The sequence below is a fragment of the Arachis stenosperma genome, chromosome 10, assembly GCF_014773155.1.
Source record: "Arachis stenosperma cultivar V10309 chromosome 10, arast.V10309.gnm1.PFL2, whole genome shotgun sequence".
NCBI lineage: Eukaryota > Viridiplantae > Streptophyta > Magnoliopsida > Fabales > Fabaceae > Arachis > Arachis stenosperma.
The window spans coordinates 49,864,008-49,889,635 of record NC_080386.1 but is presented as its reverse complement, the minus strand read 5'-3'; the positions used below and the strand labels follow the sequence as shown (position 1 = coordinate 49,889,635).

At 38.2% G+C, this 25,628-nt stretch overlaps 1 protein-coding gene across 1 annotated transcript; it reads left to right on the top strand.

Annotated features, from left to right (window-relative positions):
- Positions 1-6,467: 6,467 nt before the first annotated feature.
- On the top strand, positions 6,468-6,953 carry LOC130957059 (extensin-like). Its single transcript, XM_057883958.1, has one exon. It carries the CDS (start codon positions 6,468-6,470, stop codon positions 6,951-6,953), a length of 486 nt encoding a protein of 161 aa, XP_057739941.1.
- Positions 6,954-25,628: the final 18,675 nt, after the last annotated feature.

The window sequence follows — 25,628 nt, the reverse complement described above, 5'->3', positions numbered from 1 at the left end:
TTGATGAAGTCAATCTCCTTTATGTTTTACTGATTGTAATGTACTTTTCTAAGCTTATCTTTCTGTAATTTCTTGAGAGAAAAGGCAAAGTGAGAAAGCTTAAGAAAAAGCCATGAGTGGAAAAAGGCTGAGAGATACACTTGAGAGAAAAGCCTAGAGTTATTTTCAGATTTCTTTAGGTTGATTAAGTGTCTTGTATCTTGTACCTGTTTGGTATCCCTTTCTTGTTGGGATAGCACTAAGAGTGAATAGTTGAGTGTTAGCATAGCCAATGTCAAGTTAGGTTAGAACTTGAGTGTGAAATTGGTGTATGTAATACTGTTAACTATAGTAAAATTCTTCCATAGTTGTGGAGGAGACTGGATGTAGGTTGCATAGCACAAAGCAACCGAACCAGGATATATGCTGGTGCTAGCTTTTTCTTCTCTGTCATGTTCTGTTTTCTAATATTCATGAGACAAAAATAAATTGTCTCATAAATTTCTACTGCTGAGTTCAAACAGAATCAGATTTGTAACTTTGCTTAAAAGGGTCAAAACAGCAACTTAAAAGGAAGGCATAGATTCAACCCCCCCTTCTCTAAGCCTACCACAACCTTCAATTGGTATCAGGAGCTAAGGTCTCAAGAATCAAGCTTAACCGCTTGGAGCAAAGATCCAATGGCGAACAACTTGGGCACAATCACAGTTGCCTACACCCTCACTGAAGGTCAGTCAAACAACCGACCACCTTTCTTCAACGGGAAGAACTATTCCTACTGGAAAGAAAGGAAAAGGATCTTCATCAAATCCATTGACTACAACCTATGGAAGATCATTGAGAGCGGTCCAAAGATCCCAACAAAAATAAGTGCTGATGGAGTGGTGACTCCAAAAGAAGAAGCTGAATGGAATGAAGATGATAAGAAGAAGATAGAGCTGAATGCTAAAGCAATCAACCTTCTTCACTGTGCTATCAGCTTTGAAGAGTACCGGAAGGTGTCTAGATGCAAGACAGCCAAAGAAATCTGGGAAAAACACCAGGTTACACACGAAGGCACTAAACAAGTCAAAGAAACGAGGATTGATATGCTGCGAAAAGAGTACGAGATGTTTAGCATGAAGGATGGAGAAAGCATTGATGAAGCATTTGAGAGATTCTCAATCATAATCAACAACCTTGATGCTATGGGTACAAACTATGCAGAACAAACCTTGGTGAGAAAACTCCTTAGAAGCCTCACAAAAGAGTGGAAAAACACTGCCACTGTCCTAACCGAGAGTAACAACATAAGTCCCTTAACCTATGATGAGCTGAGAGGAAAACTCCTTGCCTATGAAGCCACACACACAAACACAGACTCAAAGAAAAAGGGAATAGTCCTTAAGTCACAAATAGAACCGAAAGAGAGTGAGTCAAGTGATGGTATTTCAGATGACGAGCTTTTGTTTTTTGCTAGGAGATTTAGAAGGATGTTGAAGAGCAAAGGCAAATACAAGGGCTCAAGTTCAAAGGAGCACAAGATAGACTTGAGCAAGGTGACATGTCATCATTGCAAGGAGGCTGGACACTTCAAGTCAAACTGTCCAAAGCTCAAAAAGGAGGACAAAGGAAAGAAGGAAAGGAAGAGAGTACTCATGGCAGCTTGGGAGGATCTTGAGAATGACTCAAATGAAGAAGAAGAATCAGAAGGAGATAACAAAGACTGCTTCATGGCTGGAAACAACAATCTTGATGAGGTAAATTATTATGATTTGACCATTGAGGACTTGCATGCTATTATTGATGATCTTACCTTAAACACCTCAAAACTGCTTGACAAATACAATGAATGCATATCTGAAAGAGATGTGCTAAGAGCTGAAAATAATTTTTTAAAAGAAAAAGTGAAGGAAACTGAATGTGCTTTAAACATCATTGAAGAAAACAGATTTCTAAAATCTAAACTTGAAAAATTAAAAGGAAAGCACATTGTGGATCCTTCTCATGAGTTGATTGCTGAAAATGAAAGATTAAATGATAAAATTAAAAGGTTGAATGGTGACTTAGCAAAATTTGCTCAAGGTTCTAGTAACTTGAACAAATTACTTGCAAGTCAAAGACCATTGTTTGAAAAATCTGGTTTAGGCTACATAGCCAAGGAAGATGCAGTTTCTAATATTTCCTCTATAAAGTTTGTGGCTTCTTCATCAAATACCAAAACTATACCAAACAAAGTTGGTGTTGAAAATGCTCCAACATTTGAAGAAAAATTTGATGAAGTATACACAAGTGAAACTGAGCATTCACCAAAAACTGAACCGAGTTCAAACCGGCCAGGTTTGGGTTACATTTCGAAAAATGAGGATGCTTTCAAGAAACCACCATTTTACAACAAAACCTCATTTTCGAAAGGTAAAAATATTCAAAAAAATTTTGGTGAAAACATTTTTGCAAAGAAGAATAATTATAACAAAAACTAGTTTGTCAAAAGAAATGCATCTCCTCCAAAAACCAGAAAATTCCAACCATTTAATCATTTCAAGCAATATAACTCACCTCAATTTCAGCAGCACACATCAGAAAATCATTGTGTCAATTGCAAGAAATTTGGTCACTCATATGCACAATGCTTCATTGAAAAGAGAATTGTAGGAAACAAAGTTTACAATGTTGTTTGTGATTTCAATGTACTTGGGCAACCAAGATGGATTAACTTCAAAGGATCCAAATTAGTTTGGATACCTAAGGCTACTTGAAACTCTTCATGCAGATTTGCCTAGCATCCAAGAACAAAAAGGACATGTGGTACATGGATAGTGGATGTTCAAGGCACATGACTGGAAGGTCAACCTACTTCATCAAACTAAATAAGTATGATGGAGGTTTTGTGACCTTTGGAGATGATGGTAAAGGTAAAATCATTGCTGTTGGAAAAGTAGGTAATGAGCAATCTACTTTCATTGATGATGTGCTTTTGGTATGTGGTTTAAAGCACAATCTTTTGAGCATAAGTCAGCTGTGTGATTTAGGATATTTAGTTGTTTTCAAAAGGCTTGAATGCTGTGTTGTAAATGAAAAGACAAATGAAGTGATGTTTGTTGCCAAGCGTTTCAATAATATGTATGAACTTACTCTTGATGAACTAAAAGATCAAAATGTAGCTTGTCTCCACTCTAAAGATTCTGAAAAGTGGTTATGGCACAAGAGATTGGGCCATGCAAGTATGTTTCAAATAAACAAACTTGTAAAGAAAGAATTAGTAAGAGGTCTTCCTTTGATAAAGTTTGACAAAGACATCACTTGTGATGCTTGCCAAATGGAAAAACAAACAAAAAGTTCTTTTAAACCAAAGAAAGACATCTCTACTAAAAGACCACTTGAGTTGCTACACATTGATTTATTTGGTCCAACAAGAACTCAAAGCCTAGGTGGTAAACATTATGGTTTAGTAATTGTGGATGACTATACTAGGTTTGGTTGGGTTTTATTTCTTGCACACAAAAATGAAGCCTTTTCGGCCTTTGAACCTTTTTGCAAGAAAATTCAAAATGAAAAGGATTTGAAAATCTCTTCTATAAGAAGCGATCATGGAACTGAATTTGAAAATAATTTGTTTGAATCCTTTTGTGAGGAATTTGGAATATCTCACAACTTCTCTTGTCCAAGGACACCACAACAAAATGGTGTTGTGGAAAGAAGAAATAGAAGCATACAAGAGATGACAAGAGCTATGCTTTGTGAGAGTAATGTTCCAAAATTCCGTTGGGCTGAAGCGGTTAACACGGCTTGCCACATTTTGAATAGAACAATCATAAGGAAACTTTTGAAGAAAACCCCTTATGAACTTTGGAAAGGCTACCCACCAAACTTAGATTACTTGCACATCTTTGGATGCAAATGTTTTGTTTTGAATAACAAAGAAAATTTGGGAAAATTTGATCCAAAGGCTTATGAGTGCTTGTTTGTAGGATATTCTATAACTAGTAAAGCATATAGAGTTTATCATCAAGATGCTAGAATTATTGAGGAGTCCATACATGTTACATTTTGTGATACTAACTTGGTGCAAAGCATTTTGGAAGATTGTGATGCAGGAAATCAAGCTCAAAAGGAGGATGAAACTGCTCAAAATCATGGAAAAGCAAATTCTGGACAAGCTGAACCAGAAACTGCAAATGCTAAAAATTCAAGAGACAATTCCATTTTGTCTCATGAATCTGAAGAAAATCCTGCAGTCAGCAGCGCACAAAATTCCTTGGTGACTGAATCTGCCTCCAAGTCCACCAGACCTCGGGAGTGGAGATTCTTGAAGAATTATCCTGAGGAATTTGTCATTGGGGACGTCTCTCATGGAGTGCAAACAAGGTCTTCCACTAGAAAAGCAAATGAAGAATCTAACATTGCCCTTTTATCTCAAATAGAGCCTCAAAACGTCAAGGAAGCACTTAGTGACCCTTCTTGGGTTAAAGCTATGGAGGATGAGCTTCTTGAGTTTGAAAAGAACCAAGTATGGACTTTGGTTCCAAGGCCAACTGGAAAGAAAGTGACCGGCACCAAGTGGATATTTCGGAACAAGTTGGGAGAAGATGGTAGCATTGCAAGAAACAAGGCAAGGCTAGTGGCGCAAGGATATGACCAAGAAGAAGGAATAGACTTTGATGAATCCTTTGCCCCTGTTGCCCGAATGGAGGCCATAAGACTTCTCTTAGCTTATGCTGCATTTTGTGGTTTTAAATTATATCAGATGGATATGAAATGTGCATTTTTGAATGGTGTGATAGATAGAGAAGTGTATGTGGAGCAGCCTTCTGGTTTTGAAAATAAAGAACATCCTAATCATGTTTTCAAACTGTCTAAAGCTCTCTATGGCTTAAGACAAGCTCCTAGAGCTTGGTATGAGAGACTTAGCTCTTTTCTTTTGAAAAATGGTTTTCAAAGAGGCACCACTGACACAATTCTATTCATCAAAGACTCTAATGATTCTTTCATTCTAGTCCAAATATATGTTGATGACATTATTTTTGGATCAGCAAATCAATCCCTTTGTTCTGAATTTGGAAAACTCATGACAAGTGAATTTGACCTGAGTATGATGGGTGAACTTAATTTCTTCCTTAGGCTGCAAATTAAACAAACTGAAAAAGGTGTTTTCATTCATCAAGAAAAGTATGCCAAGGAATTAGTTAAGAAATTTGGTATGGAAAATGCCAAACCCATGGGAACACTCTTGCATCCTAGTTCTAAATTAGATAAGGGAGAAACTGAAAAAGATGTTGATGAAACTAGGTATAGAGGAATGATTGGTTCTCTTATGTACTTAACTTCCTCTGGATCCGATATTGTACAAAGTGTTGGATTGTGTTCTAGGTTCCAATCCAAACCTAAAGAGTCACATCTTTCTGCAGTTAAAAGGATCATTAGATATGTTCATGGCACTTCTAATTTTGGTCTTTGGTATCCTAAGATTGATGATTTTTCTGCAGTTGGTTATTGTGATGCAGATTTTGCTGGTGATAGAGTTGACAGAAGAAGCACTTCTAGTTTATGTTGCTTCCTTGGGAAGTCCTTAAACGTTTGGTCAAGTAAGAAGCAACCAACAGTAGCCTTATCCACTACAGAGGCTGAGTATATAGCTGCTTCTTCTTGTTGTTCTCAGCTTTTATGGTTAAAAACACAGCTTGCTGATTACAAATTAAAGGCTGAAAATATTCCCTTGATGTGTGATAATATGAGTGCCATTAATATTTCTAAAAATTCAGTTTTGCACTCTAGGACTAAGCATATTGAAGTGAAATTTCACTCAATAAGAGAGCATGTCCAAAAGGGGGATATTTGCATTCAATTTGTTAAATCAGAAGAGCAATTAGCAGATATTTTTACTAAACCATTAGCTGAGGATAGATTATGCATGCTTAGGACTTGTCTAGGAATTTTGAGTTATAATTCTTTATTTGAAAAGTGATGATGTGTTTGCTGGAGATCTTTTTGTCTCATAAACAGGTATGAGACAATTCTGGGCAGGTGATGAGCGTCTCCATCAAGCCAACGTGTTCTGGGCTTGTTTCAAATGAACCTCAATCTGGGCTAACTTCAAAATTCAGATCATGTGTGGTCCAAATGTGTTTCCTTAAGTCTAACCATCTCTGGGCCCAAATATGAATGTTACATTTTTTGGTTAATACCTTTGTTGACCTGTGTGTTTAATTTTTTTCGGAAAAGTCATCTTTTAATGATCTCCTTTTGTCCAAAAGGATTTTCAATTTGATTTTTTTAGGATTTTGAAAATTTTAAAATTAATTTTTAAATCAAATCAAATCTTTCTTTTATGAGGTCATGTCTTTTCAAGTCTTTTCAAATGGTGATGCAATTGCATGGTTTTGGAAATCCACTTTTAGGTACGGTTACCAACATTCCCTCTCTTCCCTCCATAACTTCTCCTCACACTCTTCGGTTTCTTCCCACTCACTTTACTGCTTTTCTTCCCTCAAAAGACTGAAACTAACCAAATGAGGAAGAAAACCATTGCTAAAAAGCCTCCTCGTGAAAAGATTTACAAGCTTCCCACAAAGCCTTCCACTCGCTCCCAAGACCGAACATTTACCCCATTTCCTTCTCCTCCTACCTCTCCTCCTCACTGTGACCCCATGGCTCGTACCAAGAACACTCCAAGGTATCCTGCCTCTGCCAAACCAACTCCACCACCAAAGGCGACGCCTTCCAAACCTGCCTCTTCAAAACCTGGCTCTTCAAAGCCATCCTCATCCAAAGGGAAGAGTCCGGCGATGGAGGAACCTGTTCCTGAGTCACAACAACCCAGTGCAAGGTCAGTTCCTGTGCGCTCACAGAGAGGTAACACTCGTGTCCCTCTCAAATCTATTAGAGAACCATACATAGATCCTTTTGCTCACAAATCATACTACATAACATCTCACTCAGACTATAACCCCCATCGTTTCAAATCTGCCATGAACCATTGGTGGACGAAATTGTGATCCATGTTCTAATTATTTTGAGATGAAGGCTTCTAAGGGGCAGCAGCTGAATTCACAACTCCGTTCAACTAACCAGCAAGTGTACTGGGTCGTCCAAGTAATAAACCTTACGTGAGTAAGGGTCGAATCCACAGAGATTGTTGGTATGAAGCAAGCTATGGTCACCTTGTAGATCTCAGTCAGATAGATTAAAGGGTAATTGTGATTATTGGAATAAATAATAAATAAAAAGGAATAATAAAATGGATAGAATACTTATGTAGATTCATTGGTAGGAATTTCAGATAAGTGGATGGAGATGCTGTATGGCCCAAGGACGCCTGCCTTCCCGCAGCTTCAACTCAATCCTTCTTACTCCTTTCCATGGCAAGCTGTGTATAGGGGTTCACCATCAGCGGTGGCTACTTTCAATCCTCTCGGGAAAATGATCCTATGCGGTTGTCAATCGCACGGCTAATCGTCTGGAGGCATCACCCATGGTTGATGGCTACATCCCATCCTCGCAGTGAAAACTAATGCTCACGCACTCTGTCACAGTACGGCTAATCACTGGTTGGTTCCCGCTCCTACTGGAATAGAATCCCTTGATTCTTTTGCGTCTGTCACTAACGCCCAGCACTTGCAAGTTTGAAGCACGTCACAGTCATTCATTACCGGAATCCTACTCGGAATACCACAGACAAGGTTAGACTTTCCGGATTCCCAGGATCCTACTCGGAACACCACAGACAAGGTTGGACTTTCCGGATCCTCATAAATGCCGCCATCTATCTAGCTTATACCACGAAGATTCTGTTTGGGGAATCTAAGAGATACACATTCAAGCTCTATTGCATGTAGAACGGAAGTGGTTGTCAATCACGCGCGTTCATAAGTGAGAATGATAATGAGGGTTATCTAATCATCACATTCATCATGTTCTTGGGTGCGAATGAATATCTTGGAATAAGAATAAGAGAGATTTGAATAAAAGAAAATAGAACTTCATTAATACTTGAGGTACAGCAGAGCTCCACACCCTTAATCTATGGTGTGCAGAAACTCCACCGTTGAAAATACATAAGTGAAAGAGGTTCAGGCATGGCCGAATGGCCAGCCCTCTCCATGATCAAGTGACCGAATGATTAAAGACTTAAAGTGGTCAAAAGATGTCTAATACAATAGATAAATGTCCTATATATACTAGACTAGCTACTAGGGTTTACATGAGTAAGTAAATGATGCATAAATCCACTTCCGGGGCCCACTTGGTGTATGCTTGGGCTGAGCTTGATCAATCCACGAGCTGAGGCTTCTCTTGGAGTTGAACTTTGAGTTATGACGTGTTTTGGGCGTTCAACTCCGGATCATGACGTTTTTCTGGCGTTTAACTCCAGAAAGGAGCATGTACTTGGCGTTCAACGTCAAGTTACGTCGTCATTCTTCGAATAAAGTATGGACTATTATATATTACTGGAAAGCCCTGAATGTCTACTTTCCAACGCCGTTGAGAGCGCGCCAATTGGAGTTCTGTAGCTCCAGAAAATCCATTTCGAGTGCAGGGAGGTCAGAATCCAACAGCATCAGCAGTCCTTTTGTCAGCCTTTTTCAAAGTTTTTGCTCAAATCCCTCAATTTCAGTCAGAATTTACCTGAAATCACAGAAAAACACACAAACTCATAGTAAAGTCCAGAAATGTGAATTTAACATAAAAACTAATGAAAACATCCCTAAAAGTAGCTTGAACTTACTAAAAACTACCTAAAAACAATGCCAAAAAGCGTATAAATTATCCGCTCATCACAACACCAAACTTAAATTGTTGCTTGTCCCCAAGCAACTGAAAATCAAATGGGATAAAAAGAAGAGAATATACTATAAAGTCCAAAATATCACTGAATATTAATTTAATTACATGAGCGGGACTTGTAGCTTTTTGCTTCTGAACAGTTTTGGCATCTCACTTTTTCCTTTGAAGTTCAAAGTGATTGGCATCTCTAGGAACTTAGAAATTTGGATAGTATTATTGACTTTCCTAGTTAAGCATGTTGATTCTTGAACACAGCTGCTCATGAGTCTTGGCTGTGGCCCTAAGCATTTTGTCTTCCAGTATTACCACCGAATACATAAATGCCACAGACACATAACTGGGTGAACCTTTTCAGATTGTGACTCAGCTTTGCTAGAGTCCCCAGTTAGTGGTGTCCAGAGCTCTTAAGCACACTCTTTTGCTTTGGATCACGACTTTAACCATTCAGTCTCAAGCTTTTCACTTGGACCTTCATGACACAAGCACATGGTTAGGGACAGCTTGATTTAGCCGCTTAGGCCTGGATTTAATTTCCTTGGGCCCACCTATCCATTAATGCTCAAAGCCTTGGATCCTTGCTTTTTAAAATTTTCGCCCCCTTTTTTTTTTTGCTGCTTTTTCTTGCTTCAAGAATCAATTTCATGATGTTTTTCAGATCATCAATAACATTTCTCTTTGTTCATCATTCTTTCAAGAACCAACAATTTTAACACTCATAAACAACAAGATCAAAAGACATATGCACTGTTCAATCATTCATTCAGAAAACAAAAAGCATTGTCACCACATCAATATAATTAAACTAAATTCAATAATAATTTCGAAAATTATGTACTTCTTGTTCTTTTGAATTTAAACATTTTTCTTTTAAGAAAGGTGAAGGACTAATGGAATTTATTCATAGCTTTAAGGCATGGTTACATACTAATGATCATGAAATAGAGACACAAAACATAATTAAACATAACATTAAAAACCGAAACAGAAAGAAATAAAGAACAAGGAATGAATCCACCTTTAGTGGCGTCTTCTTCTTGAAGGACCAATGATGTTCTTCAACTCTTCTATGTCCCTTCCTTGCCTTTGTTGCTCCTCCCTCATTGCTCTTTGATCTTCTCTTATTTCTTGGAGAATGATGGAGTGCTCATGATGTTCCACCCTTAATTGTTCCACATTATGGCTCAAATCTTCCAAAGAGGTGTTGAGTTGCTCCCAATAATTGTTGGGAGGAAAGTGCATTCCTTGAGGCATTTGTTGATGATGAACTTCCTCATGTTCTTCTTGAGGGCCGTGAGGAACTTCTCTTGATTGCTCCATCCTTTTCTTGGTGATGGGCTTGTCTTCTTCAATGGAGACATCTCCTTCTATGATAACTCCAGCTGAGTAACATAGATGGCATATAAGGTGGGGGAAGGCTAGCCGTGCCATAGGTGAGGACTTGTCGGCTATTTTGTAGAGTTCATTGGAGATGACTTCATGAACTTCCACTTCCTCTCCAATCATGATGCTATGAATCATGATGGCCCGATCCACAGTAACTTCAGATCGGTTGCTTGTAGGGATGATGGATCTTTGAATGAACTCCAACCATCCTCTAGCTACAGGCTTGAGGTCCAGTCTTCTTAGTTGGACTGGTTTGCCTTTGGAATCTATTCTCCATTGGGCGCCTTCCACACATATGTCCATTAGGACTTGGTCCAACCTTTGATTAAAGTTGACCCTTCTTGTGTAGGGGCGTTCATCACCTTGCATCATAGGCAAGTGGAATGCCAACCTTACATTTTCCGGACTGAAATCCAAGTATTTCCCCCTAACCATTGTGAGATAATTTTTTGGGCTTGGGTTCATACCTTGGTCATGGTTCCTAGTGATCCATGCATTGGCATAGAACTCTTGAACCATTAATATTCCGACTCGTTGCATGGGGTTGGTTATGACTTCCCAACCTCTTCTTTGAACTTCATGTCGGATCTCCGGATATTCATTCTTCTTGAACTTGAAAGGGACCTCAGGGATCACCTTTTTCTTTGCCACAACATCATAGAAGTGGTCTTGATGGCTCTTGGAGATGAATCTTTCCATCTCCCATGACTCGGAGGTGGAAGCTTTTGCCTTCCCTTTCCCTTTTCTTGAGGAAACTCCGGCCTTAGGTGCCATTGGTAATGGAAAAACAAAAAAAAAAGCTTATGCTTTTACCACACCAAACTTAAAATTTGCTCGTCCTCGAGCAAAAAAAGAAAAGAATAGTAGAAGAAGAAGAAGAGAATATGGTAGAGAGGGAGAGAGTAGGTTCGGCTATATGGGAGAAGAAGGGGTTTTTGTTGTGTGAAAATGAAGAAGAATGGAGGGTTATTTATAGGGAGAGGGAGGGTGGGAGTTCGGCCATTTTGGGTGGGAATGGGTGGGAAATTGAATTTGAATTTTATGAGGGTAGGTGGGGTTTATGGGGAAGAGGAGGTTGATGTGAATGGTGAATGGGGTAATTGGGAAAAGGATTTGAGGTGATTGGTGAAGGTTTTTTGGGAAGTGTGATATGGGGAAGAGTGAAATGAGATTTGGATTAGGAGAGTGTGATTAGGATTAAAAGGTAAGGTGGGAATATGGTAGGTGGGGATCCTGTGGGGTCCACAGATCCTGAGGTGGGGATCCTGTGGGGTCCACAGATCCTGAGGTGAAAACAAATACCATTCCTTCACCATATAGGCATGTAACATGCCTTTATGCATCATTCTGGCGTTCAAACGCCCATTGATGCATGTTCTGGGCGTTCAACGCCCATGTAATGCATGTTTCTGGCGTTGAACGCCAGTTTCATGCTTGTTTCTGGCGTTCAGCGCCAGCTTGTCCTCTTCGTGCACCATCCTGGCGTTTAACGCCAGGTTGTTGCTTGTTTTGGGCGTTCAACGCCAGAATGGTGCTCTGTTCTGGCGTTGAACGCCAGACAGATGCATCTTACTGGCGTTGAACGCCAGTCTGCGCTACCTCCAGGGTGAAAATTTTTTACTTCTGTTTTTGACTCTGTTTTTAATTTTTTTGATTTTTTCGTGACTCCTCATGATCATGTACCTAATTAAACACAAAAATAACAAAGAAACAAAATAAAATAAAATTAGATAAATAAAATTGGGTTGCCTCCCAACAAGCGCTTCTTTAATGTCAATAGCTTGACAGTGGCTCTCATGGAGCCACAAGGTGATCAGGTCAATTTAAGTGTGGTCCCAACACCAAACTTAGAGTTTGGATATGGGGTTTGAACACCAAACTTAGAGTTTGGTTGTGGCCTCACAACACCAAACTTAGAGTTTGACTGTGTGGGCTCTTCTTGACTCTGAACTGAGAGAAGCTCTTCATGCTTACTCTCTTTTGTCACAGAGGGATGGCCATGTGCCTTAAACACAAGGTAGTCCCCTTTCAATTGAAGGACTAACTCACCTCTTTTGACATCTATCACAGCTCCTGCTGTGGCTAGGAAAGGTCTTCCTAGGATGATGCATTCATCATCTTCCTTCCTAGTGTCTAGGATTATGAAATCAGTAGGGATGTAAAGGCCTTCAACCTTCACTAACACGTCCTCTACTATTCCATAAGCTTGTCTCATGGACTTGTCTGCCAATTGTAATGAGAACAAGGCAGGTTGTACCTCAATGATCCCCAACTTCTCCATTACAGAGAGTGGCATAAGATTTATCCCTGACCCCAGGTCACATAGAGCTTTTTCAAAGCTCATGGTGCCAATGGTGCAAGGTATTAAGAATTTGCCAAGGTCTTGTTTCTTTTGAGGTAGAGTTTCCTGAATCCAGGTATCCAGTTCACTAATGAGCAAGGGAGGTTCGCTTTCCCAAGTCTCATTACCAAACAGCTTGGCATTCAGCTTCATGATAGCTCCTAAGTATTGAGCAACTTGCTCTCCAATCACATCTTCATCCTCTTCAGAAGATGAATATTCTTCAGAGCTCATGAATGGCAGAAGGAGATTTAATGGAATCTCTATAGTCTCTAGATGAGCCTCAGATTCCTCAGGATCCTTAATAGGAAACTCCTTCTTGCTTGAGGGGCGTCCCAGGGGGTCTTCCTCACTAGGATTTTCGTCCTCCTCCTCCCTAGTGTATTCGGCCACTTTGATTAAATCAATTGCCTTGCACTCTCCTTTTGGATTTTCTTCTGTATTGCTTGGAAGAGTACTGGGAGGAGTTTCAATGACTTTCTTACTCAGCTGGCCCACTTGTGCCTCCAGATTTCTAATGGAGGATCTTGTTTCATTCATGAAACTAAAAGTGGCCTTTGACAGATCAGAGACTATATTAGCTAAATTAGAATTATTTTGTTCAGAGTTCTCTGTCTGTTGCTGAGAAGATGATGGATATGGCTTGCTATTGCCCAGCCTATTGCGTCCACCATTGTTAAAACCTTGTTGAGGTTTTTGTTGATCCTTCCAGGAGAAATTTGGATGATTTCTCCATGATGAGTTATAGGTGTTTCCATAAGGTTCATCTAAGTAATTAACCTCTGCCATGGCAGGGTTTTCAGGATCATAAGCTTCTTCAGAAGCTGCCTCTCTAGTACTGTTGGATGCATGTTGCAATCCATTCAGATTTTGAGAGATTATGTTGACCTGTTGAGTCAACATTTTGTTCTGCGCCAGTATGGCATTCAGAGCATCAATTTCAAGAACTCCTTTCTTCTGAGGTACCCCATTGTTCACGGAATTCCTCTCAGAAGTGTACATGAACTGGTTATTTGCAACCATGTCAATGAGTTCTTGAGCCTCTTCAGGCGTTTTCTTCAGGTGAATAGATCCACCTGCAGAATGGTCCAATGACATTTTCGAAAATTCAGAGAGACCATAATAGAATATATCTAATATGGTCCATTCTGAAAATATGTCAGATGGACATCTTTTGGTCAGCTGCTTGTATCTTTCCCAAGCTTCATAGAGGGATTCACCATCTTTTTGTTTGAAGGTTTGAACATCCACTCTCAGCTTGCTCAGCTTTTGAGGAGGAAAGAATTTATCTAAGAATGCAGTGACAAGCTTATCCCATGAGTCCAGGCTATCCTTGGGTTGTGAATCCAACCATACTCTAGCTCTGTCTCTTACAGCAAAAGGGAGAAGCATGAGTCTGTAGACTTCAGGATCAACTCCATTCGTCTTTACAGTCTCACAGATCTGCAAGAACTCAGTTAAAAACTGGTAAGGATCTTCAGATGGAAGTCCATAAAACTTGCAGTTTTGTTGCATTAAAGCAACTAGTTGAGGTTTAAGCTCAAAGTTATTGGCTCCAATGGCAGGAATGGAGATGCTTCTTCCATCAAACTTGGACGTTGGTTTTGTGAAGTCACCAAGCATTCTCCTTGCATTATTATTATTATTTTCGGCCATCTCCTTCTCTTGTTCGAAAATTTCTGAAAGGTTAATTCTGGATTGTTGTAATTTAGCTTCTCTTAATTTTCTCTTCAGAGTCCTTTCAGGTTCTGGATCAATTTCAACAAGAGTGCCTTTATCCTTGTTCCTGCTCATATGAAAGAGAAGAAAACAAGAAAAGAAAAAGGAATCCTCTATGTCACAGTATAGAGATTCCTTTATGTTAGTAGAAAAGAAAGGGGTAGAAGAATGAAGAGCGGATTCGGATTTATGGATGAAGATAGGTAAAGAGAAGTGTTAATAATTAAATAATTAAATAGAAGAAGAAAATAGAAGAGAGAATTCGAAAATAATTTTGAAAAAGAGGTTAGTGATTTTCGAAAATTAGAGATAAAATGTAATTAAAATTAAAACATAAAACAATTAATTAATTAAAAAGAATTTTTTTGAAAAAGAAAGAGATATTTTCGAAAATAGAAGAGGGAGAAGTAGTTAGGTGGTTTTGAAAAAGATAAGAAACAAACAAAAAGTTAGTTAGTTGATTGAAAAAAAGATTTGAAATCAAAATTGGAAAAGATAAGAAGATAGTAAGTTTAGATAAGATATTTTGAAATCCAATTTTGAAAAAGATAAAATTTTTTTGAAAAAGATAAAATAAAAGATAAAAAAGATTTTATTTAAAAATTTTAAAATTATTTACTTCACTAACAAGAAACTACAAGATAAGATTCTAGAACTTAAAGATTGAACCTTTCTTAACAAGAAAGTAACAAACTTCAAATTTTTGAACCAATCACATTAACTATTAGTGAATTTTCGAAAATTACATATAAAGATAAGAAAAAAATTTTGAAAATAATTTGAAAAAGATCTTTGAGATTTTCGAAAAATAGAAAAAAAAATGAAAAAGATATGATTTTTGAAAAAGATTTTTGAAAAGATAAGATTTTTTTAAAATTGAAATTTTGACTTGACTTGTAAGAAACAACTAATTTTGAAAACTTTTGACCAAGTCAATCCCAAAATTTCGAAATTTTGGAAGGAATTAAGGAAAAGATATATTTTTTTTGATTTTTGAATTTTTTAATTATGAGAGAGAAAAACAACAAAATACTTTATGCATGAAATTTTTAGATCAAAACCATGAATGCATGCAAGAATGCTATGAATGTCAAGATGAACACCAAGAACACTTTGAAGATCATGATGAACATCAAGAACATAATTTTGAAAAAATTTTTGATGCAAAGAAAACATGCAAGACACCAAACTTAGAAATCTTTAATGCATGGATTTTAACAAATAAAAAATGCATATGAAAAACAACATAAGACACAAAACAAGAAATCATCAAGATCAAACAAGAGGACTTATCAAGAACAACTTGAAGATCATGAAGAACACTATGAATGCAAGGATTTTTCGAAAAAAAATGCAAGAAAAATTTTAAAAGCATGCAATTGACACCAAACTTAAAAATTGACTCAAGACTCAAACAAGAAACACAAAATATTTTTGATTTTTATGATTTTCTATTTTTTTTGGATTTTTATTTTATTTTTTTTTCGAAAAACATGGTTGTAAAAACGAAAAAAGAAAAGAAAAATTTTGAAAAATATTTTTGAAAAGAAAATTACCTAATCTGAGCAACAAGATGAACCGTCAGTTGTCCATACTCGAACAATCCCCGGCAACGGCGCCAAAAACTTGGTGGACGAAATTGTGATCCATGTTCTAATTATTTTGAGATGAAGGCTTCTAAGGGGCAGCAGCTGAATTCACAACTCCGTTCAACTAACCAGCAAGTGTACTGGGTCGTCCAAGTAATAAACCTTACGTGAGTAAGGGTCGAATCCACAGAGATTGTTGGTATGAAGCAAGCTATGGTCACCTTGTAGATCTCAGTCAGACAGATTAAAGGGTAATTGTGATTATTGGAATAAATAATAAATAAAAAGGAATAATAAAATGGATAGAATACTTATGTAGATTCATTGGTAGGAATTTCAGATAAGTGGATGGAGATGCTGTATGGCCCAAGGACGCCTGCCTTCCCGCAGCTTCAACTCAATCCTTCTTACTCCTTTCCATGGCAAGCTGTGTATAGGGGTTCACCATCAGCGGTGGCTACTTTCAATCCTCTCGGGAAAATGATCCTATGCGGTTGTCAATCGCACGGCTAATCGTCTGGAGGCATCACCCATGGTTGATGGCTACATCCCATCCTCGCAGTGAAAACTAATGCTCACGCACTCTGTCACAGTACGGCTAATCACTGGTTGGTTCCCGCTCCTACTGGAATAGAATCCCTTGATTCTTTTGCGTCTGTCACTAACGCCCAGCACTTGCAAGTTTGAAGCACGTCACAGTCATTCATTACCGGAATCCTACTCGGAATACCACAGACAAGGTTAGACTTTTCGGATTCCCAGGATCCTACTCGGAACACCACAGACAAGGTTGGACTTTCCGGATCCTCATAAATGCCGCCATCTATCTAGCTTATACCACGAAGATTCTGTTTGGGGAATCTAAGAGATACACATTCAAGCTCTGTTGCATGTAGAACGGAAGTGGTTGTCAATCACGCGCGTTCATAAGTGAGAATGATAATGAGGGTTATCTAATCATCACATTCATCATGTTCTTGGGTGCGAATGAATATCTTGGAATAAGAATAAGAGAGATTTGAATAAAAGAAAATAGAACTTCATTAATACTTGAGGTACAGCAGAGCTCCACACCCTTAATCTATGGTGTGCAGAAACTCCACCGTTGAAAATACATAAGTGAAAGAGGTTCAGGCATGGCCGAATGGCCAGCCCTCTCCATGATCAAGTGACCGAATGATTAAAGACTTAAAGTGGTCAAAAGATGTCTAATACAATAGATAAATGTCCTATATATACTAGACTAGCTACTAGGGTTTACATGAGTAAGTAAATGATGCATAAATCCACTTCCGGAGCCCACTTGGTGTATGCTTGGGCTGAGCTTGATCAATCCACGAGCTGAGGCTTCTCTTGGAGTTGAACTTTGAGTTATGACGTGTTTTGGGCGTTCAACTCCGGATCATGACGTTTTTCTGGCGTTTAACTCCAGAAAGGAGCATGTACTTGGCGTTCAACGCCAAGTTACGTCGTCATTCTTCGAATAAAGTATGGACTATTATATATTTCTGGAAAGCCCTGGATGTCTACTTTCCAACGCCGTTGAGAGCACGCCAATTGGAGTTCTGTAGCTCCAGAAAATCCATTTCGAGTGCAGGGAGGTCAGAATCCAACAGCATCAGCAGTCCTTTTGTCAGCCTTTTTCAGAGTTTTGCTCAAATCCCTCAATTTCAGTCAGAATTTACCTGAAATCACAGAAAAACACACAAACTCATAGTAAAGTCTAGAAATGTGAATTTAACATAAAAACTAATGAAAACATCCCTAAAAGTAGCTTGAACTTACTAAAAACTACCTAAAAACAATGCCAAAAAGCGTATAAATTATCCGCTCATCAACCATGATTTTTATGAGGGAGTTATTCAGTATCATACTCTATGTCCATCTTTTCTTGCTGATTTACCTGATTTGAAAAAGAAAGGTTTTCCTTTTGTTGAAAATTTGGAGTTTTTGGACTGGAATCACCTTTTCAAAATCAAAAAACCTGTATATCCTCAGTTAGTCAAAGAATTTTATGCAAACATGACTTACCATGAAGGAAGTGTGCATTCCTATGTTAAGGGCAGAGACATTATCTTGAATAATGAAACTATCAGTGATTCCTTGAAGTACACTGATGTTGGGCCCTACGCCTATACATCTGTGAAATGGGATGAAGGTGTTGGTATATCTTACCATGATGCTTTGGCTCACATTTGTGAACATGTTTCCTTAATTGATGGCATCACACCCACTCACAAAGCCCTAGGATATGAACGTGCTCAGTTGCATCGTATTGTCAATCACATCTTGATTCCTCAAAGTGGTTCATATCAAAGGGTTTCTTACACTGACACACTTGTTTTGTATGCCCTAATCACTAAAACAGAAATCTCTTTTGCCTATTTAATGGCTAGATACATGTTTGATTCTGTTAGAAGTGTAAAAGATAAAGCACTACCCTATGGCATGTTTTTAACTTGCATATTTGAGAATTTTGGTGTTGACCTGTCAAATGAGGAATATGAAAACAGACATTCATACATAAAAGGGGGTGGTTCAGTGAAACAGCAAAAAGGACCAACTCGATCTAAGAAAGTGGTTCTAGATGATGATGATGACGAGTTCATTCCAGATGACTCTCTTCCTCCCTCCACGGAGGGTACTTCTATTTCAACTGGGAAGAAAGCTATTTTGCTGAATGTGGTCAAAGATGTCGCTCAAGAGTTTGTTTCCCAATCAAATCACTTCATTGCCATGAGTAAGGAACAAAGAAAGCTAGCTAGCAAGCATGAGAACTTTCTGAAGAAATCAAGAGATAGGGTGGCTGTGCTTATGAAATTCATTGATAACATGAATGAGGATGAAGATCAGGCCACTGAGGATGAAGAGGAAGCTGGATCAGAAGGGGATAGTTCTGATGCCTAAGATTTGTCTCATAAAAACTGCTGCTGCTGCTCATTTTTTTGTCTTATGAACTCTGTTTTAGTTTGTTATGTCTGCCCTACTTTTGTTGCTTGGATGACTGTAATAACCTTGGATTCTAAAGCACTTATGGTAGTTTTGTTAGTTATTTGGTCTGTGCACTAACCTTTCTTGCAGGGTTTCTAGTGATGTTTTTGTTGATCTTGCTAGTCGTCCACCCTTGATGACAAAAGGGGGAGTAATAGTAGGATAAGCATTTTTTGAAATTGATGCAACTACTAGTAATTCTTTCGGATTTTTGCCTAAATTGCTGCACTAAAATTTGATTTCACATGCTGAATCCTTATGCTGCTGATATTAACTTGATGTTGGGCTGATTATGCGATGTTGCTCATTTGATATTCCTTATACAAGATATAGTGTGCATAGCTCTTCATTGTGCTTTCTTTAAGCACAATGTGAAACAGGGACAAAAAGGAAAGCATAAATCCAGGGGGAGCTAACATTGAAAAGGAAAGGGGGAGCAACATAAAAGCAAATGAAAAATATCAAATGGAGTTTCTAAACCTTACTCAAATTCACTTCCTTTTGATTATTGCTTAAATCATGTTTGTCATTGATGAGCGGATAATTTATACGCTTTTTGGCATTGTTTTTATATAGTTTTTAGTAAGTTTGAGCTACTTTTAGGGATGTTTTCCTTAGTTTTTATGTTAAATTCACATTTCTGGACTTTACTATGAGTTTGTGTGTTTTTCTGTGATTTCAGGTAAATTCTGACTGAAATTGAGGGATTTGAGCAAAACTCTGAAAAAGGCTGACAAAAGGACTGCTGATGCTGTTGGATTCTGACCTCCCTGCACTCGAAATGGATTTTCTGGAGCTACAGAACTCTAAATGGCGCGCTCTCAACGGCGTTGGAAAGTAGACATCCAGGGCTTTTCAGCAATATATAATAGTCCATACTTTATTCGAAGAATGACGACGTAACTTGGCGTTGAACGCCAAGTACACGCTCCTTTCTGGAGTTAAACGCCAGAAAAACGTCATTATCCGGAGTTGAACGCCCAAAACACATCATAACTCGAAATTCAACTCCAAGAGAAGCCTCAGCTCGTGGATAGATCAAGCTCAGCCCAAGCATACACCAAGTGGGCCCCGGAAGTGGATTTATGCATCAATTACTTACTCATGTAAACCCTAGGAGCTAGTTTATTATAAATAGGATGAATTATTGATGTATTAGATATCTTTGGTCTCAGTTTTGTTTTATTCTTCATCCTAAGAGACTATTGATCACGTTTAGGGGGGCTGGCCATTCGGCCATGCCTGGACCTCTTTCACTTATGTATTTTCAACGGTGGAGTTTCTGCACACCATAGATTAAGGGTGTGGAGCTCTGCTGTACCTCAAAGATTAATGAAGTTCTATTTTCTCTTATTCAATTCTCTATCTTATTCTTATTCCAAGATATTCATTCGTACCTAAGAACAGGATGAATGATGATGAGTTAGATAACCCTCATTGTTATTCTCACTGATGAACGCGCGTGATTGACAACCACTTCCGTTCTACATGCAACAAGGCTTGAATGTGTATCTCTTAGATTCCCCAACAGAATCTTCGTGGTATAAGTTAGATAGATGGCGGCATTCATGAGGATCCGGAAAGTCTAAACCTTGTCTATGGTATTCCGAGTAGGATTCTAGGACTGAATGACTGTGACGTGCTTCAAACCTGTAACCTGCTGGGCGTTAGTGACAGACGCAAAAGAGGGATTCTATTCCAGTAGGGGAGGGAACCAACCGGTGATTGGCCGTACTGTGACAGAGTGCGTGAGCATTAGCTTTCACTGCGAGGATGGGATGTAGCCACTGACAACGGTGATGCCCTACATACAGCTTGCCATGGAAAGGAGTAAGAAGGATTGAGTAGAAGGAATAGGAGAGCAGGCGTCCGTGAGCTCTACAGCACCTCCATTCCGCTTATCTGAAATTCCCACCAATGAATCTACATAAGTATTTCTATCCTTTTTATTATTTATTTCTTTTTATTTTCGAAACCCATAAATCAATATTTAATCCGCCTAACTGAGATTTGCAAGGTGACCATAGCTTGCTTCATACCAACAATCTCTGTGGATTCGACCCTTACTCACGTAAGGTTTATTACTTGGACGACCCAGTACACTTGCTGGTTAGTTGAACGGAGTTGTGGAACAATCAAGGCCAATTTCCAAAAGGAATAATTTTACAATGATGCCAAAAGGCATAAAATAGGAATCACAATTTCGTCCACCAAGTTTTTGGCGCCGTTGCCGGGGATTGTTCGAGTATGGACAACTGACGGTTCATCTTGTTGCTCAGATTAGGTAATTTTCTTTTCAAAATTCTTTTTCAAAAATTTTTCTTTTATTTTTCGTTTTTCAAAACTTTATTTTCGAAAATAATTAATAAAAATCCAAAAAAATTAGAAAATCATAAAAATCAAAAATATTTTGTGTTTCTTGTTTGAGTCTTGAGTCAATTTTTAAGTTTGGTGTCAATTGCATGCTTTTAAAAATTCTCTTGCATTTTTTCGAAAATTTCATGCATTCATAGTGTTCTTCATGATCTTCAAGTTGTTCTTGATAAGTCCTCTTGTTTGATCTTGATGATTTCTTGTTTTATGTCTTTTGTTGTTTTTCATGTGCATTTTTGCATTCATATTTTTCATGCATTAAAAATTTCTAAGTTTGGTGTCATGCATGTTTTCTTTGCATCAAAAATTTTTCAAAATTATGTTCTTGATGTTCATCATGATCTTCATAGTGTTCTTGGTGTTCATCTTGACATTCATAGCATTCTTGCATGCATCTTGTGTCTTGATCCAAAATTTTCATGTTTTGGGTCATTTTTGTGTTTTTCTTTAAAAATTTAAAAATCAAAAAAATATCTTTTCCTTATTTTCCTCCAAAATTTCGAAATTTTGGGTTGACTTGGTCAAAAATTTTCAAAATTAGTTGTTTCTTACAAGTCAAGTCAAAATTTCAATTTTAAAAATCTTATCTTTTTAAAATCTTTTTCAAAAATCATATCTTTTTCAATTTTTTTTCTATTTTTCGAAAATTTCAAAAATCTTTTTCAAATTATTTTCAAAATCTTTTTCTTATCTTTATATGTAATTTTCGAAAATTCACTAATAATTAATGTGATTGGTTCAAAAATTTGAAGTTTGTTACTTTCTTGTTAAGAAAGGTTCAATCTTTAAGTTCTAGAATCTTATCTTGTAGTTTCTTGTTAGTGAAGTAAATAATTTCAAAATTTTTAAATTAAATCTTTTTATCTTTTAGTTTATCTTTTTTTTCAAAAATTTTATCTTTTTTCAAAATTTGATTTCAAAATATCTTATCTAACTTACTATCTTCTTATCTTTTTCAAATTTGATTTCAAATCTTTTTCAATTAACTAACTAACTTTTTGTTTATTTCTTATCTTTTTCAAAACCACCTAACTACTTTTCCCTCCTCTATTTTCGAAAATATCTCTTTCTTTTTCAAAAATTCTTTTTAATTAATTAATTATTTCATGTTTTAATTTTAATTACATTTTATTTCTAATTTTCGAAAATCACTAATCCCTTTTCAAAAATTATTTTCGAATTCTCTCTTCTCTTTTCTTCTTCTATTTAACTATTTAATTATTAACACTTCTCTTCATATCTCTTCATCAAAAATCCGAACCCCCTTCTTCATTCTTATACCCCTTTCTTTTTCTACTAACATAAAGGAATCTCTATACTGTGACATAGAGGATTCCTTTTTCTTTTTCTGTTTTCTTCTCCTTCATATGAGCAGGAACAGGGATAAAGGCACTCTTGTTGAAATTGATCCAGAACCTGAAAGGACTCTGAAGAGAAGATTAAGAGAAGCTAAATTACAACAATCCAAAAACATCTTTAAGAGAAACAACCTTTCAGAAATTTTCGAACAGGAGAAGGACATGGCAGCCGAAAATAATAATAATAATGCAAGGAGAATGCTTGGTGACTTCACTAAGCCAACGTCCAAGTTTGATGGAAGAAGCATCTCCATTCCTGCCATTGGAGCCAATAACTTTGAGCTTAAGCCTCAACTAGTTGCTTTAATGCAACAAAACTGCAAGTTTTATGGACTTCCATCTGAAGATCCTTATCAGTTTTTAACTGAGTTCTTGCAGATCTGTGAGACTGTAAAGACGAATGGAGTTGATCCTGAAGTCTACAGACTCTTGCTTTTCCCTTTTGCTGTAAGAGACAGAGCTAGAGTGTGGTTGGATTCTCAACCCAAGGATAGCCTGGACTCATGGGATAAGCTTGTCACTGCATTCTTAGATAAGTTCTTTCCTCCTCAAAAGCTGAGCAAGCTGAGAGTGGATGTTCAAATCTTCAAACAAAAAGATGGTGAATCCCTCTATGAAGCTTGGGAAAGATACAAGCAGCTGACTAAAAGATGTCCATCTGACATGTTTTCAGAATGGACCATATTAGATATATTCTATTATGGTCTCTCTGAATTTTCGAAAATGTCATTGGATCATTCTGCAGGTGGATCTATTCACCTGAAGAAAACGCTTGAAGAGGCTCAAGAACTCATTGACATGGTTGCAAACAACCAGTTCATGTATACTTCTGAGAGGAATTCCGTGAACAATGGGGCACCTCAAAAGAAAGGAGTTCTTGAAATTGATGCTCTGAATGCCATACTGGCTCAGAACAAAGTGTTGACACAACAGGTCAACATGATCTCTCAAAATCTGAATGGATTGCAACATGCATCCAACAGTACTAGAGAGGCAGCTTCTGAAGAAGCTTATGATCCTGAGAACCCTGCCATGGCAGAGGTTAATTACTTAGGTGAACCTTATGGAAACACCTATAACTCATCATGGAGAAATCATCCAAATTTCTCCTGGAAGGATCAACAAAAACCTCAACAAGGTTTTAACAATGGTGGACACAATAGGCTGAATAATAGTAAGCCATATCCATCATCTTCTCAGCAACAGACAGAGAATCCTGAACAAAATAATTCTAATTTAGCTAATATAGTCTCTGATCTGTCAAAGGCCACTTTTAGTTTCATGAATGAAACAAGATCCTCCATTAGAAATCTGGAGGCACAAGTGGGCCAGCTGAGTAAGAAAGTCATTGAAACTCCTCCCAGTACTCTTCCAAGCAATACAGAAGAAAATCCAAAAGGAGAGTGCAAGGCCATTGATTTAATCAAAGTGGCCGAATGCACTAGGGAGGAGGAGGACGAAAATCCTAGTGAGGAAGACCTCCTGGGACGTCCCTCAAGCATGAAGGAGTTTCCTATTAAGGATCCAAAGGAATCTGAGGCTCATACAGAGACCATAGAGATTCCATTGAACCTCCTTCTGCCATTCATGAGCTCTGAAGACTATTCTTCCTCTGAAGAGGATGAAGATGTGACTAGAGAGCAAGCTGCTCTATATTTAGGAGCTATCATGAAGCTGAATGCCAAGCTGTTTGGTAATGAGACTTGGGAAAGTGAACCTCCCTTGCTCATTAGTGAACTAGATACTTGGATTCAGAGAACTCTACTTCAAAAGAAACAAGATCCTGGCAAGTTTCTAATACCTTGTACCATAGGCACCATGAGCTTTGAAAAAGCTCTATGTGATCTGGGGTCAGGAATAAACCTTATGCCACTCTCTGTAATGGAGAAGCTGGGGACCATAGAGGTACAACCTGCCTTGTTCTCATTACAACTGGCAGACAAGTCAGTGAGACAAGCCTATGGATTAGTAGAGGACGTGCTAGTAAAGGTTGAAGGCCTTTACATCCCTACTGATTTCATAATCCTAGACACTAGGAAGGAAGATGATGAATGCATCATCCTAGGAAGACCTTTCCTAGCCACAGCAGGAGCTGTGATAGATGTCAATAGAGGTGAGTTAGTCCTTCAATTGAATGGGGACTACCTTGTGTTTGAGGCACATGGCCATCCCTCTGTGACAGAAGAGAGTAAGCATGAAGAGCTTCTCTCAGTTCAGAGTCAAGAAGAGCCCACACAGTCAAACTCTAAGTTTGGTGTTGTGAGGCCACAACCAAACTCTAAGTTTGGTGTTCAAACCCCATATCCAAACTCTAAGTTTGGTGTTGGGAATACCACACTTATGTTGACCTGATCACCTTGTGGCTCCATGAGAGTCACTGTCAAGCTATTGACATTAAAGAAGCGCTTGTTGGGAGGCAACCCAATTTTATTTATCTAATTTTATTTTGTTTTGGTGTTATTTTTGTGTTGAATTAGGTACATGATCATGAGGAGTCACGAAAAAATCAAAAAAATTAAAAACAGAGTCAAAAACAGAAGAAAAAAATTTTCACCCTGGAGGACGCACGGGCTGGCGTTCAACGCCCAGAAGGTGCATCTGGCCGGCGTTCAACGCCAGAACAGAGCACCATTCTGGCGCTGAACGCCCAAAACAAGCAACAACCTGGCGTTAAACGCCAGGATGGTGCACAGAGAGGACAAACTGGCGCTGAACGCCAGGAACAAGCATGAAACTGGCGTTCAACGCCAGAAACATGCATTACATGGGCGTTGAACGCCCAGAACATGCACCAATGGGCGTTTGAACGCCAGAATGATGCATGAAGGCATTTTACATGCCTATTTGGTGCAGGGATGGAATTCCTTGCCACCTCAGGATCTGTGAACCCCACAGGATCACCTCAAGGATCTGTGAACCTCACAGGATCCCCACCTACCTCGCCCTATCTCTCTATATTCATGGTCATCCCTTCTGTTTTTCATTCACCACTCACCCTTTCCCATAAACCCCACTCACCTTCAAAATTCAAAATTCTTTCCCACCCAATCCCACCCATACAGCCGAATCCATCTCCCCTCACTCACCTCCATTCTCTTCTTCTTCTTCTACTCTTCTTTTCTTTTTTGCTCG

Bases quoted from the DNA above. Each gene is read 5' to 3' on its own strand.
- LOC130957059 (XM_057883958.1), top strand. From the start codon at position 6,468: ATGAGGAAGAAAACCATTGCTAAAAAGCCTCCTCGTGAAAAGATTTAC.